At 44.6% G+C, this 13,839-nt stretch overlaps 1 protein-coding gene across 3 annotated transcripts in view; it reads right to left on the bottom strand.

Annotated features, from left to right (window-relative positions):
* Positions 1–4,566: 4,566 nt before the first annotated feature.
* Ngdn (neuroguidin) overlaps positions 4,567–13,839 on the bottom strand; it is a 19,068-nt gene continuing 9,795 nt past the window's right edge. The window contains exons 1-11 of one of the 3 annotated variants that reach the window (XM_031360840.1): positions 12,140–12,272; positions 11,494–11,553; positions 10,559–10,630; positions 7,394–7,531; positions 7,109–7,193; positions 6,975–7,027; positions 6,648–6,771; positions 6,386–6,554; positions 5,282–5,438; positions 5,093–5,150; positions 4,567–4,696 (exon numbers count right to left, since the gene is read on the bottom strand). In XM_031360840.1, coding sequence (XP_031216700.1) covers positions 4,677–4,696; positions 5,093–5,150; positions 5,282–5,438; positions 6,386–6,554; positions 6,648–6,771; positions 6,975–7,027; positions 7,109–7,193; positions 7,394–7,531; positions 10,559–10,630; positions 11,494–11,553; positions 12,140–12,157 — 954 coding nt within the window. In that variant the 5' untranslated portion in view covers positions 12,158–12,272 and the 3' untranslated portion in view covers positions 4,567–4,676. Of the gene's footprint in view, positions 4,697–5,092; positions 5,151–5,281; positions 5,439–6,385; positions 6,555–6,647; positions 6,772–6,974; positions 7,028–7,108; positions 7,194–7,393; positions 7,532–10,558; positions 10,631–11,493; positions 11,554–11,842; positions 12,113–12,139; positions 12,273–13,839 lie in introns of those variants that run through there. The other 2 variants (XM_031360843.1, XM_031360841.1) reach the window with 2 other exon arrangements.

The raw sequence follows: 13,839 nt of genomic DNA, 5'->3' as shown, positions 1-13,839 counted from the left end.
TTTTTAATAATAATAAATACATGAAGACAGATTTGCCAGCACTGCTCGGGCTCCTTGGGAAGGGTGGGGGAGGGGAGCCAAGGCAGCTGCGGCGGAGACCAATATCTTCCCCTCCCCTCCCCCATTAGACAGATTCCATACTGCAGCAGCCTACCCCTCCCCCTCCAACTGCAGTCCTCCACAGCCCACCCTTTCCACCGTCCCTTCACACAGCTCTCTCCCATCTTGCCCTCCTCTCTCTCTCTCTCTCCCTCTCTCTCTCTTTCTCATTCCCTATATTGCTCTATTCTTTCTACTCTGGTCTTCGTGTAACACAGCCTTATCTCAGCAGGAAGAAACCCAAATGCCCACATCTTAAATCTCCTAATCCCCAAACCCAGGCCTTTCCTACCAGTGCCCTTCACTGGCCGAGCTCAACCTGCCTGCATCCAATACCCCCACAGAAGTCATCTAGCACATTTCAGGCATTTCATGGGTCACTGAAATGTCCACTGAAAGGGACCGATCTCCTCTCCATTTTTATTTTAATGTGACTTCCTTTATCACACCCTTTAATATAATGGCTATCAAATTTGCTTGTGTTTAGGGGGTGTTGGGTCTCAGGACTCAGTGACTGCTGCCACCTATTGACCCAAATTTGTTCAGGATGGACCTTTAATACACTTCTTACAGGGCATCAATAGCTTAAACATGCAAAGGCATGGCTCTTGGGGCTTCTCTGAGACCCTCGGAACAATGAGATCAAAGAAACACAAAAGCAAGACTGGGCAGAGAGCCAGCACGATGCCTGTCTGCGTGCACAGGCGGTAAGATGACCAAGGAATGAAACAACTTAAGTCTCCTCAAGGACCTGTGAGAAAAGTAGGGAACAGAATTTTTCCCAAGCGATGGTAAAGATCTTGTGCATCAGTATAAATGAGGTTTAGCACCGGGCAAAGGGTAGTTACTATCTCACTAATACCTCATCACAGTGGCCAAATCCTTGGCATGAATCTAGCATCTACGGAGCAAACAGACCCCAGGGACATTCCAGACTGTGTCATCTCTCGCTCAGCCTGTACCAGTTAGAAGTGGAGATGACAGAGGAACTGCATGCTGAAGGAGTGGTGTGTGTGTGTGTGTGAGAGAGAGAGAGAGAGGGAGAGGGAGAGAGGGAGAGAGGGAGAGAGGGAGAGAGGGAGAGAGAGAGAGAGAGAGAGAGAGAGAGAGAGAGAGAGAGAGAGAGAGAGAGAGACTGTCTTACACCGAGGCGGAGCAATGAGGGTGTTTGAGCTCTCCACGGTGCTGAAATCCGGACACTGCTCCTTACATTCCCACAACCCTTCATCAAACCCTAACAACACAAAGACTTGGAGGAAATAAACAGGATTTTGTTAAAGTCTCTTTCTGACTCTCTAAAATGAAAAAAATGAGGGAGAAGCTAAAGTTTGTCAGGTTTAAAGAAAAAGAAAAGAATTGAGCCTGAACAGAAATGCAGAACAAAAGTAAACAACAGAACAGGCCTAAACCTTACAATCCTGATCGTTAATTCTGTTGCTCTGCTGTGCTAACCATGGCTCTCAAACCTGTACTATGAAGGACTAAAGGTTCTCCAGGGCTCCTGAGAGAGTTAGGGAAAAGAGTTTAACAGTAAGGAACTCTAAGGTGCCTCGTCCCTACCTCGATAAAAGTAACTCCATTTCAACTTGTTTCACATCAACAACGTCCATAAAATTCTGTCAAACAATATAATCTATTAATGATGCTGATATAAATATCCTCAGAAAAATGCTAATAGTTGTTGTAAGTCTTTTTCTAGTACTGCCAAAAGGCCAGAAAACACACACACATACACACACACACACATCCTGGAACTGAAGGCTTAGATTAACTATAAGGCCCACAAAGACAGAAGTTTGTCCTGGCTACTGATATACCAAGATGACCCAGAGTATGGATTGTAGGCAAGGCCTCTACAAAGATGGGGCAGGAAGTAACCTCACATCTTAATTAGGAACAGCAGCCAAGCATGACGGTAATTGCCTGTAATCCTGGCATTTAAGAGGTGGAGGTAGAAGACCAAGAGTTCAAGGTCAAGCCGGGCAGTGGTGGAGCATGCATTAATCCCAGCATTTGGGAGGCAGAGGCAGGTGGATTTCTGAGTTTGAGGCCAGCCTGGTCTACAGAGTGAGCTCCAGGACAGCTAGGGCTACACAGAGAAACCCTGTTTCGAAAAACCAAAAAGGAAAAAAAAAAAAAAAGAATTCAAGGTCATTCTCAATACCTAACAAATTCAAGGCCAGCCTAGACCATCTTGAGATCCTGTTTCAAAGGAGCAAAACCAGAAACAAATGCAATAGTCTGAACTGTAACATGAATGTGATGGTTCTAACCAAGACATCTTTGTTTATTTATCCTCCTGCCCTATGGCACTAGGGATTACACCAGGGCTGTGTGTGTGTGTGTTTTAAGTAAATGCTCTACTGCAGAGCTACATCCCCAGCACTGAGATGAAGCCAGGCCTGGGCTGTTTCCCAGGCTGGCTTTAAACTCACTATGTGGTGCAGATAGGCCTCACGCTTGCATTCCTCCTGCCTCAGCCTCCTTCCTGAGAGGCTAGACTCAGACATGTGCCACCTCATCTAGCTTTCAAAGCATGCCTTAGCTAACTTGTCTAGGTTGTTCAGCTGGAAAGGCACATGCTCTAAATCTGTCCTCAGAGTTTGTTGCTTAAACTCACTTGAGTAAATATTAGTATGAGGTCTTGGGGCACACAGGATCCCTCAGATTTACCAGGAACTAAAATGCCCCAGAAGCAAGGGCATCCTGGGGTAATCCACAAAAATCGAAGACTCCTTGATACAGAAGTAATCTTTAAGAGATTCAGATATATATTTTCTGGTTTTTAATTGTGTTTTCATAGAGGGATGTACACATGCACAGTCCTGGGGAGAATTTGTAAAGAGCAGCTGAAGTGACAGAGAATCGGGGTAGTCACGGGGTGTGGCTTCAGGTGTGTACGTCAGAGGCCTACAATATGAGTGTTCCACTCTACACTGTCCCTCACACTGCACCTGGAGCTGAGCTAGCAGCCACAAGCCTCACCCATCCTATCTCTGCCAGCCACAGCCCTGGGAGGTTATAGGTGTGTATATCCACGCCTAACTTACTTTTATTACTCTTCAAATTTTGTGAGGAGGGGGCACAGGCATGTAACATCCAAAGGACATTTTCAGGAGTTAGTTCCCTCCTGGGTCCCAGGGATGAAACTCAGGTTGTCAAGCATCTTTACCTACTAAGCCTTCTTGCCAGGCCCCACTCCCTGACTTTTCATTTGAGTTGGGGACCAGAACTCCAGTTCATGCTCACACGCAGGTACTCTTAACCCATGAGCCATCTCTCCACTTCCCCTTTTTTCCCCTAATACTGGGGGCTGAAGCTAGGAGCCCTTCAGCTAAGTTCTCTAACAGTGAGATGTAGCCTCTGGATTCAAGCACACCTGTGTTTCTAGCTGAGGAAAATTAAAGGACAAAGATATTAAATGATTTTACCATGATCACAGAGTTAGTAGAGCAACCATAAATCTAGTGTTTCAACTTCTACCAGGTTGTAGTTGACTGATTCTTGCACCAATCAGCATGACAAGCAGAACTCTGAATTCAGCCCATGGGGGCTGGTTTAATGGAGGCTCTCACTAACAGAGGTTACTCTCCACATAGAGAGCTCAGATGTGGATCCTGGCTTGGGTCTGGCTCCAGTCCCTGTAGGGTGCCCACCCCCACCCCAGCTGTCACTAAGGATTTTGTGCCCTACTTGCTAACATTTTTGTTGTTGTTTTTTGTTTGTTTTTCTTTTTTTAAAAAATTTATTTATTATTATATAGACACACCAGAAGAGGGAGTCAGATCTCATTACAGATGGTTGTGAGCCACCATGTGGTTCCTGGGATTTGAACTCAGGACCTTCGGGGGAGCAGTCAGTGCTCTTACCCACTGAGCCATCTCACCAGCCCATAACATTTTTATACAGCTTTAAAAATGGCTGGATTTATTGGCCCCGGTAAACTGAGCTCTCATGGAAGGAGTGGCAGAGAAGCCACACCCCATGACTACACCGATTCTCCGCCCGTCACTTCAGCTGCTCTTCACAAATTCTTCCCAGGACTGACCATAGATCAGTTCTTATGAGCGGGACATTAGAAGAGATGAATCCAGAAAAGTGGAGCAGAACCAACCTACCTGACTTTTATTTTATCAAGCAACCACAGGTTTCCTGAGCCACTAATGCCACCTGGTGGCCAAGCTGGACAGATCAACAAAAGCTAAAACCAATGTGATTTTAGAACTCTAAACTCTCACAGGGAGGTGGGACTAGGGCCAGGGAGGCTAATTACTCCATCCTGACTCCATCTTTGTAAAATAACCAATTCCCAGTTTCTAGGAAAAATATATTACCAAAGAAAACATGTCGGAGAAGCAAACTTCTCCTACATCTCCCAAAACATGGCCTTCCCCTTCCTACTATTCTTTAATGGAATACTGCCCACATACCCAGCATTCCAATCATACAGTATATGGCGAAAATGTCTTTCATTCATAAACACAATCAATTTTATTTAGTGAAGCTCTTTCCACATTTCCTACACACAGTGAAGTTAGAAGCATCCAAGGATAACCAAAAGTGCATGTGTAAGCACGTCACCAGCGCCTCCGAAAACCTGAAACAGAAGGAAGCCAAAAGTGAGGCAAAGGGTTGGAAAAGCTGGAGGGCTTGTGGAGGCATGCTCTGAGGCCGGGGGAGTACTCTGTGGCAGCACTCTCTGTTCTTCTAGGACTTGAGGGAGCATGAACAGTTAGAGAGAGCTATCTCCTCAGGTGATGTTTTTATAGTTCTATTTACAAACACTTGAAACATTAATTATGGGGCCACAGAAGTATAATGCAGAGACACCCTTTCAAGAGACACTGATTTCAAGCTTGGGAAAGAAAAAAAGAAAAGAGAGAGAGAAAAAAGCCAATCTAGAGATTAGTGACTATCATGGAAGAGAGAGACAAGACCAGAGGTATGCCAACTCAGACTTTCCATGGCACCTAACGCCTACTGGTGCACGGACCTTTCTTCTTCCGACCTTTCTTGGGTATCTTCTTCCGCTTTTTAATAGGATTCTGGTCCTGCGGACAAACAGAAGCGAAGGATAGTACTGCATTCTAAGCACCAGCACCCTCCCCGAGCTCGCTGTATGAAAAGCCCATGTGTGGCTAACAGCATGGTGGCTCCTGCTACCATTGTACCCCACACTTACCACATCAAGATGAGCAGTGCCCCCTGTCAGAGCACTGATGTCGCTGAAGTGTGTGAGGGAATGAAGCTGGGAGCTCATGGCACTTGCTCGCTTTCGCAGTCCTTTCTCTCGCTTGCTGACACTCAAGCGCACCATCATGCTCTCTTCATAGTTGACCCTGCCAGAAAAAGAGTTTGCAGAAGGGTCAGACAAGGATAGGGAGACAATATCCAGAACATGGGCCCAGTACTTCCTCGTTCTCATCCAGGGTATGCATAGATCAATACAGTTTTTTAAGCTAAGGATAAATATATGGATGTTCAATCGTCAACTCCCTCACTAAAATGCTCTCTGCTGGGTCCCCCTCACTTCTAGGGATTGATCTACAGTCCAAACACAACAGTGTTTACAGGAGAGAATTTGCACATCCTGTTCTGTGGAACAGGACCCCTGATGGGTTCTTCTGTACAACCGTCAGCCATGAAAGCCGCACCTAGCAACGCTGACCAGCTTGGTTCAGGTTAGTTGTTTGTCTACTGCTCTACCACACGACTCTGCAGCACCGTACAGAACCTGTCTTTACTGCTTTCTACCCAAAGTAAGACCTGCAATGTCGATGACGGAAGGCATCCTACTAAAGCCCCGGCATGAAGAACTGAATATATTTTTCTTTTTTCTTTTTTGGTTTTGTTTTTTCAAGACAGGGTTTTTCTGTGTAGACCTGGCTGTCCTAGAACTCACTCTATAGACCAGGCTGGCCTCAAACTCAGAAATCTGCCTGTCTTTGCCTCCCAAGTGCTGGGATTAAAGGCGTGAGCCATCACCGCCCGGTATATTTTTCTTTACATAGCATTTACTTAAGCTTAAGTAGGCAGAAGAAAACAAAAACACACAAACAAAAATAATTAAACAAAACAAATTTAAAAAAAAAAAAACCAAAAACCCGTCTTCCTCTAGTTCTTATTTGTACTTCAATATCATCAGTGTTAAACTGCCATCCCAAGCTTTCCACTCCACTTTCTGTATCATGTTGATTTTCCTGTGCCAGACTTAATCACATTCATATAAAGCGCGAGGACAGCCCTCTATAGGTTTGAGAGAATTTCTAAATGCGAGAACTCAGACCTATGCTGGTCTTCCTGACTCTGGCGAGTAACATGAGGGTGTCTCGCGTCACGGATTTCCTCTGGGGCATCCGAGTACTGCTCCTTCAGCTCACGGATGACAGAGCTGCTCAGTGCCCGTCTCTTGGCTTTCTCCAGACGCTTTTGTTCCCGCTCAGCTTCGGTCTCATCTGTGTGATAAAAATTGACATGAGTTATTCTGGAACAGGCAAAAGAAAATGGAAACAAAACTCCCACCAAGAAGGGACAGCCACAACTCCTACCATAATGCACTGGGACCAAGCGTGGTGGGACGTATTTCTTAGATGCGCCTTTTCCAGATTTCTTCCCTGAGGCTTCGGACTGGTCCTCCTCTGCTTCATTTTCCTCCTCATCATCAGAGCTCAACTACAAAAGAAAACGATTCCTGCAAGCTCAGGAAGTTTTAGTGGACAAGTGAGAGGAACACCCACAGCTGGTGCACCCTGAGAAGATGGAACCGTGAATCAAGGAAGGAAGCCTCACATTGAAGCATTTCCAGCCATAAGCTGGAGAGGGTCCTGCAGGTCAGGGTCACCACAGGGTTAATTTCTGGCAGATATAAGCCTTACCTTGCTCATCATATTGTTGGGCTGAGGCTTAAAACGAAGCGGGTCATTCTCACCTGAAACAGGAAATCCAAGTTTACAAGATTTGAACTCTATAGTGGCCCCACAACTTTAGGACAGACGGCTCTCCCACTTACTGAGGCTGCCTGTCACTGCCGTCCTGACCAGTTTGTCAATTTGATACTTCAGTTTTTGGTCCAATGGACGAAGTTTTTCTAAAACCTACAATGATAATTTAAAAGGATTACATTTTCTTTCCTAAATCGGGTACACACCAGCATCCATGGGTTGTTTCAGATAAGGCAACGAAAACACTCACAAAGTAGAGCAAATGTGGGTGAAAATACCTCCTTGCTTAGAAAGGAGAACATTCACTCCCATAAGAACCCTGGGATGCAAGTCTTAGAAACTAAGACTCATACCGTGCGAATCTCCACCAGCCTCAAGACTGCGGGGTGTCCCTGCAGAGACCCTCCGGAGGCTTTTTCCAGGATAAGGTGGCTCAGATCCATAAGGTACATGAGCAACAGCTGGTCTTTCACTTCCAAGAAGCTCAGACCCTGAGGTAAAACAGTAAGAGATAGTCTTAGTTTTAGCCAAAGAATCAGAAGGGGCGGCTAAGGCTCCTGACCAGGATCAAGTTACATGAATCATCCCTTTACCTGGTGTACCCACAATGCAAATGCTGTCAGTCACTTAGCAGCCACCCCAGGTTGACTGTCACGGTTATCAAGGAGCTTTTGTTCCAGGAAAGCCCTATTTTCTATCCTCAACATGTACGTGAGAGTAGTGATGATAAGTAGCACAAGAGTGTAAAACGTGGAAAAGAAGATAAACCCTGGTGCTATGTAGAAGACTGCAGACCACAGAAGAACACGCACAGCATAGTCTCAGGCACCCACAGGCGCCTTGAGATGCATTGCCATGGACAAGGCCTGGCTGGTTCTCAAAAAGATCCAAAGTCACTCAGAGACTAAGAGTGCTGCAGTCTCAGAGCTGCTGACATCTGAGTCCACACGACTCTGTGAACGTGGGCCACCCTTGCCACTGTGCTTATCAGCAGCATCACTGGGCTAGTCTTACTGACAGGCCCTCCCAAATTTTAACCAAAGAATCCTCCATATAGAGCCGATTTTTAATTCATCCAAAATAATTACCGATTTTATTCCTATCACAATACAGATTAGACAAACGATTTATATACACTGACATGGAACTAAGTCAGTGTCAACAAAAGTTATAGAAAGTTGTAGAAAGTGGTTGTAATAAGGTTCCAATGGGGCTGTGGGATACATACAACCTTCTAAAAAAAATCTATTATTATGTAAGATGTGAATGCATTTGTGAGGACAAGCATCCAACCCTGAACACACTGAGGTCAGAAGGCACTCTATGGAGTCAATTTTCTCCTTCTACCATTAGCTGGGTTTCACGCTCACGCTAAATTATATATCCTCCAAAGTTCCTGAAATTAAAATTGTGCGCTGGAAGCTGTGGCCCAGAAGCAGAATGGAAGGGTTCACTCCCTAACCCCAAATGATATATACAATTAAAACATGCATCAAGCAAATACATTGATTTTCAAACAAAATATAGTAATAATTACATTTGCAGTTATTAAATAAGAGAAAGTCTTATGTCCGCATAAAATGATACTGACAGTCCACAGCCCTGTGGAAAGTGTATGTCTCACAGTTAAATACTCTGGCCAGAATTACACAGCAAGAATTCAAATGCAAGTCACACTCAGTTCAACTTCAAGGCTGGCGTCCTGGGTATGGATTAAACAACAGGCTTAGCTCTTTATATCATTTTTAGTGTACTTCAGAGGACAAGCAATGGAGTTTAACACTGACAAGCTGAGTTTAAATTCTGATTATGCATTGGGTAGTCCAATATTGGTTATGTCACTCGAACTTGAGACTATAAACTTCTCATCAGTATTTCTGCACTACCCTAAGAAAATGTTTTTAAACAAATAAGATAACAAGAAAGCACTCTGTAACCTGTAAACTACTTTATAAATGTCTTTGGTCATAAGAGTTAAGCTAACACACATCTGTTGTACAGATGAACAAATACTTAATGAAGTACGCTCACAGCCCAGCACTGAAACGTCAAAGAACAGTAGTGCCCAGAGCAAAAGCAGGTGAGAACCTGAGAAGTGAGCTGGTAAGCACTGTCAAGTTCCAGCTGGGTTATAAGCATATGACAGAAGCTAATACAGAGGCAGACACATCTCTGCTGCGTTTGCAGCCAACCTGATCTACATAGTGAATTCCAGGACAGCCAGAGCTACACGGTGAGACCATGCCTCAAAAACAAAAACCAGCCGGGCAGTGGTGGCACACGCCTTTAATCCCAGCACTTGGGAGGCAGAGGCAGGCGGATTTCTGAGTTCGAGGCCAACCTGGTCTACAGAGTGAGTTCCAACACAGCCAAGGATACACAGAAAAACCCTGTCTCAAAAAAACAAAAACAAACAAACAAATAAACAAAACCAGCCGAATCTAGCACTTGAAAGGTAGAAGAGTAAGGTCATAAGTTCAAGGCCAGCATGCTCATCTCTAAACAAACAAAACAGAAGGAAAAGGGGGGAAGGTTCAAGGAAGACAGGAAAACTCCTGCATTTCATTTTCAGATGCATCATCTTCACAGTTTAGCATCTCAAATAAGGATACATCTTTCAGTCGATGGTTTCTCAGATTAGTGGCATTTTTATCCACAAGTGATGCATTCCGAAAGTGCCAATGAATGTTTGCAACGGCAGAGAAATGAGTCCTATATACACTGTTCTTCTTAATCATTTATGCAAATAATAAACCTTAATTCACAACCCTAGTGTAAGAGATTGACAACAACGAGCAATATCAAATAACCCAATTGTATTCTAAAATAAATTATTTAAAACTTAAGAGGTATAACTAGAACTTTACATTTAGTATTTTCAGACTGCTGTTAATCTCAGGTAACTGAAGAGACAGAAAACAAAGCTGGGGACTTCTGTATATAAAGCCACCATGGCCCAAATTAACATCACCTAAGATTATAAGACACCAAAGAGCAAGTACATCCGTCCACAAAACCATCTACTCCCCCACAACATTCAATAGTGAGTATCTCTGCCTTTCTCAAAGCCAAAATCCAACTGCTTTCTCTGAGATACCGTTTTTTTTGACTCTCTGCTTGGCTGGCATATCACTCCTCCTGACTTCTGTAAAATGACTGCCACTACTCATATCTAGTCTTCTGGGCTGCATTCTTGCCAGACTCCTGTACAGAACCCACATGTTACTCCTTTTAGATGAAATTCTACCACTTAGGACACATACCACACAACAAACCTATAGTAAAAACCAGACCAAACCACCAAGCACATCATGTGAGGAAATATTTCCTCTTCAAGTAGCCCCCCATTGAGATTTACTTTTATTTATGTGTATGTACATATACATGCCACACATGTATGGGGCCCCTGGGGCGAGAATTGAGTCATGTAGACATGAGTGCTGGGAACCAAACTCAGATTCCCTGGAAGGATGGCATAACCACTGAGCTGTCCCTCCACCCTGTTCAGGAACCCTTACCTTCTCTGTAGAATATGTTCCAGCTCGAACTTTTGTTGTCAGTGCTTGTACTTGTGCAGTGACAGCCATCACCTGAAATTAGCCAAATTAAATCTGAATAGCTCACCCGACCACAAGTAATGTCTGTGAACAGTGAAGGATAAATACTAGATAATGCCACCTAAAAATGATCTGAAATGCTGTTGCTGAACACCACTGAACAGAGTGTTTCTAAGAGTTCTCCAAGAGGCAGAGAAAAAAGTCACACTGCTGTCTAAAGCTGGGGGAGGGGTCATTAAGAAATCAAGAGAAGGGGATGAGGAGCCGGCAGTGGTGATGAGGACTGTGGGGTTTTTGTTATTGTTGTTGTTTTTGTTTGTTTTGTTTTGTTTTGAGACAGGTTTATCTATGAAGCCCCGTGGTTCTGGAATTTAATATATAGACCAGGAACTCACGGAGATCCACCTGCCTCTGCCTCCCAAGTGCTGGGTTTAAAGGTGTAGGCCATTACGAAGGCAGGCTGAAGAGGAAGAGTGTAATTTTAGCTGTAACAAGAGAACTTACAAAACGCCAAACTATCTAAACGCATATTAAGTGGCACTTACAGCGATAGGTCACTATTGCTAACATCTGTTTTATTGGTTATTTATTATTTAAATAAAGGAGTTTGGGTATAACTTAAAAACAGTTTTCTGGGGAGCTAGGAACTGCAATCAGGATGTAAAGTGAATAAATAAACTAATTAATTAATGGAAAAACGCTTTCTGCATCTCTTTGGGTGCTGAAATGAATTACTTTGAACTTTCATGAAAAGCATGAAAGGCTTTTATTTTACACTTAAGGAATTTCTGTAGTATTCAAATGTCTGTCCCGGAATCATCAAAGTGTGTGGATGAGACTCACAATGTCAAAGTTAATCCCTGACTAACTTATTCTAAAAGGGAAACAATACTCACCTGCTCCTGAAGGTTTTTCAAAAGTGTTATCGAACTTGACACGTCTGACTCCAGCACCTCCTACAGATACGAGGGGACAGGTAAGGGACGTCAATTTCTTTCTTTAGGCGATGAAGATGGCAGAACGTACTGCCTATCGCACTTCCTCCTTTCCTTCAAAAGACTCGAGCATTTGGGTCATTTTCCCCCCGCACAGGTATAGGCAGCCTCGGCTTAAAGCCAGTCTCTTCCCACCACACCCCCCAGTCTACGGGAAAAGACGGGAGACTTGAGCGCCAAACCTCGCGGCACCCCCCGCCGCGTTGCACTTAACGCTATCTTTGCTAAAGTTCTCGGAACATTCTCCCACCTTAAGGCCGGGTCACGGCCCGCCATGGTCACGAGGCTCTCTTAACAAAGCTCATTCATTCTGAAGAGTAGCTTTGGGTTAGCCTCCAGTCCGGAACAAGCCAACACGCAGCATCTGACCCTCTCTCTCATCTGACATATGCTACTGCTGGGTCAGGGCGAGCGCTTCCCTGAAACAACTTTCATCACTACCCTTCCATGGTGCCAATGGTTTGCCTCGATCCATAGAGGCGAAAGGAAACGTCCACTGATTCCTTCCGTTCTCGGAAGAAGCAACGAGACAGAACTCAGAACTCACCGGAGCCGCCATCTTCATAAAGCCCACCCTTCCGGGTGGGCCAGAACTTCCTAGGAGCTAACGTGAGTTCATAGTTTTGATAGACAATCGCAGTTTGCAAATTTCAGCCAATGGAAATAAGAGATCTTCCATTTCCGCTAATCATAGAGGCGGGACCTCATCTAGCCAATGGAATAAAGAAACTGTCTAAATGTGTCAGAGGCGTGCTTAAGGCGTAAAGATGGGCAGGGACAGAGGCATGTGATTCGTGGTTTACAGAGAATGATTGATGCTACTCCCAATAAATACTGCGTAGATTGTTGATTGTCAGCTAGAGCAACGAGTAGGAAAAAGAAATTAGTTATGCAGCCCGAGAGCTCATTGGCTCCCAGGTGCCGCAGAGCCAGTCTTTCCACGGCGTTTTCCGTGTAGTACCGAAACAGACCACTAGGTGGCGGCTTCCGGCTATTCTCTGAGACGTCCGGGCTGCTGGGCCGCCTTTGCCCCCTGGACTTCCAAGTGCGTCTTTCCTGGTTCTGTGATTGTCCTTGTACGACAGTGGAGCGCTTTTCAGGAGTGATTTGGATGGTTGGGATGGAGGAGCCGGAAGCCACGGTTCAGAATCCGTCGGCCGCATCACCGGCCCACCCTCCCCGTGTACGCCTAGGACGCTGCGCAAAGGCCACAGTGCGCCTAGCACGCCTCTCGAGGCTGCGTGCCTTTCCTCACTGCTCCATTCGTCCACCGCGGAACTTGGTTAAACCCCAGGCTGTGCATATTTCCTTTGTCCCCTTCATCTTTTCTCAATAGCTTCCAACACGCCCACTCCTTTGCCTCTCACGGGCTGGAGTAACGACTCCCACCGTCTCTCTGCATTACACAACGCAGCGCCAGAAAGGTGATGCTGGCTCGGATTTTCCTCGTGCAACAGAAGAGCGAACCTGAGCCGGGAAATCTGAAGTGTAGTTTTTGCCTGTAATCCCAGATCTCTTTAGTCAAGAGACAAGCAGATCTCCATGAATTTGAAGCCAGTCTGGTCTACATTGTGAGATCCTGTCTCAATAAACGAAATGAAAAGGGGGCTGGGACGATGGCTCAGTGGTCAAGAGTACTGTTATTCTTGCAAATGAACAGCGTTCCATTCCCAGCACCCAGACAAGGCAGCTCACTACTAACTCCAGCCCCAGGGGAATTAAAAAAAAAAAAAAGAAGAAGAAGAGTAATCCTTTTTGTATCTTGAATTCTGGGTGGAACATTCTAGTTTCTACCTATTTGGGAACTACATAAAATGAGGCAGAGGATTTGCCTGTGGTATTTATTTGCTGTCTCAGGTTCATAGGGAGACTCAGAGCACTGAAACAGTCTACTTAGTCAAGAGTTTTGGTATTTTTCTGTCTTTTTAAAAAAGATTTATTTATTATATGTGTGCAGCACATATGTGAAGATCAGAGGATAACAAATGGGAGTTGGATCTCCTTCCACTATGTGAGTCCTGGAAATAGAACTCAGTTGGTCAGGCGAGTGGGCAAGCGCCTTAACCTAGGGCCATCTTGTTAGCACTTTTTGTGTATTTATTAGGATTTTCTTGTGAAACTTCTATTTTAACACTATTCTTGAAACTTGAAGTTTGTCATATGTGCTATGGACAAACGATTACAATATCTGGGAAAATAAATAATACTGCCTTTTTTTTTTTTTTTTTTTTTTTTTTTTTTTTTTTT

The sequence above is a fragment of the Mastomys coucha genome, unplaced genomic scaffold, assembly GCF_008632895.1.
Source record: "Mastomys coucha isolate ucsf_1 unplaced genomic scaffold, UCSF_Mcou_1 pScaffold9, whole genome shotgun sequence".
Taxonomy (NCBI): domain Eukaryota; kingdom Metazoa; phylum Chordata; class Mammalia; order Rodentia; family Muridae; genus Mastomys; species Mastomys coucha.
This window is presented reverse-complemented; position numbering and strand designations above follow the sequence as displayed.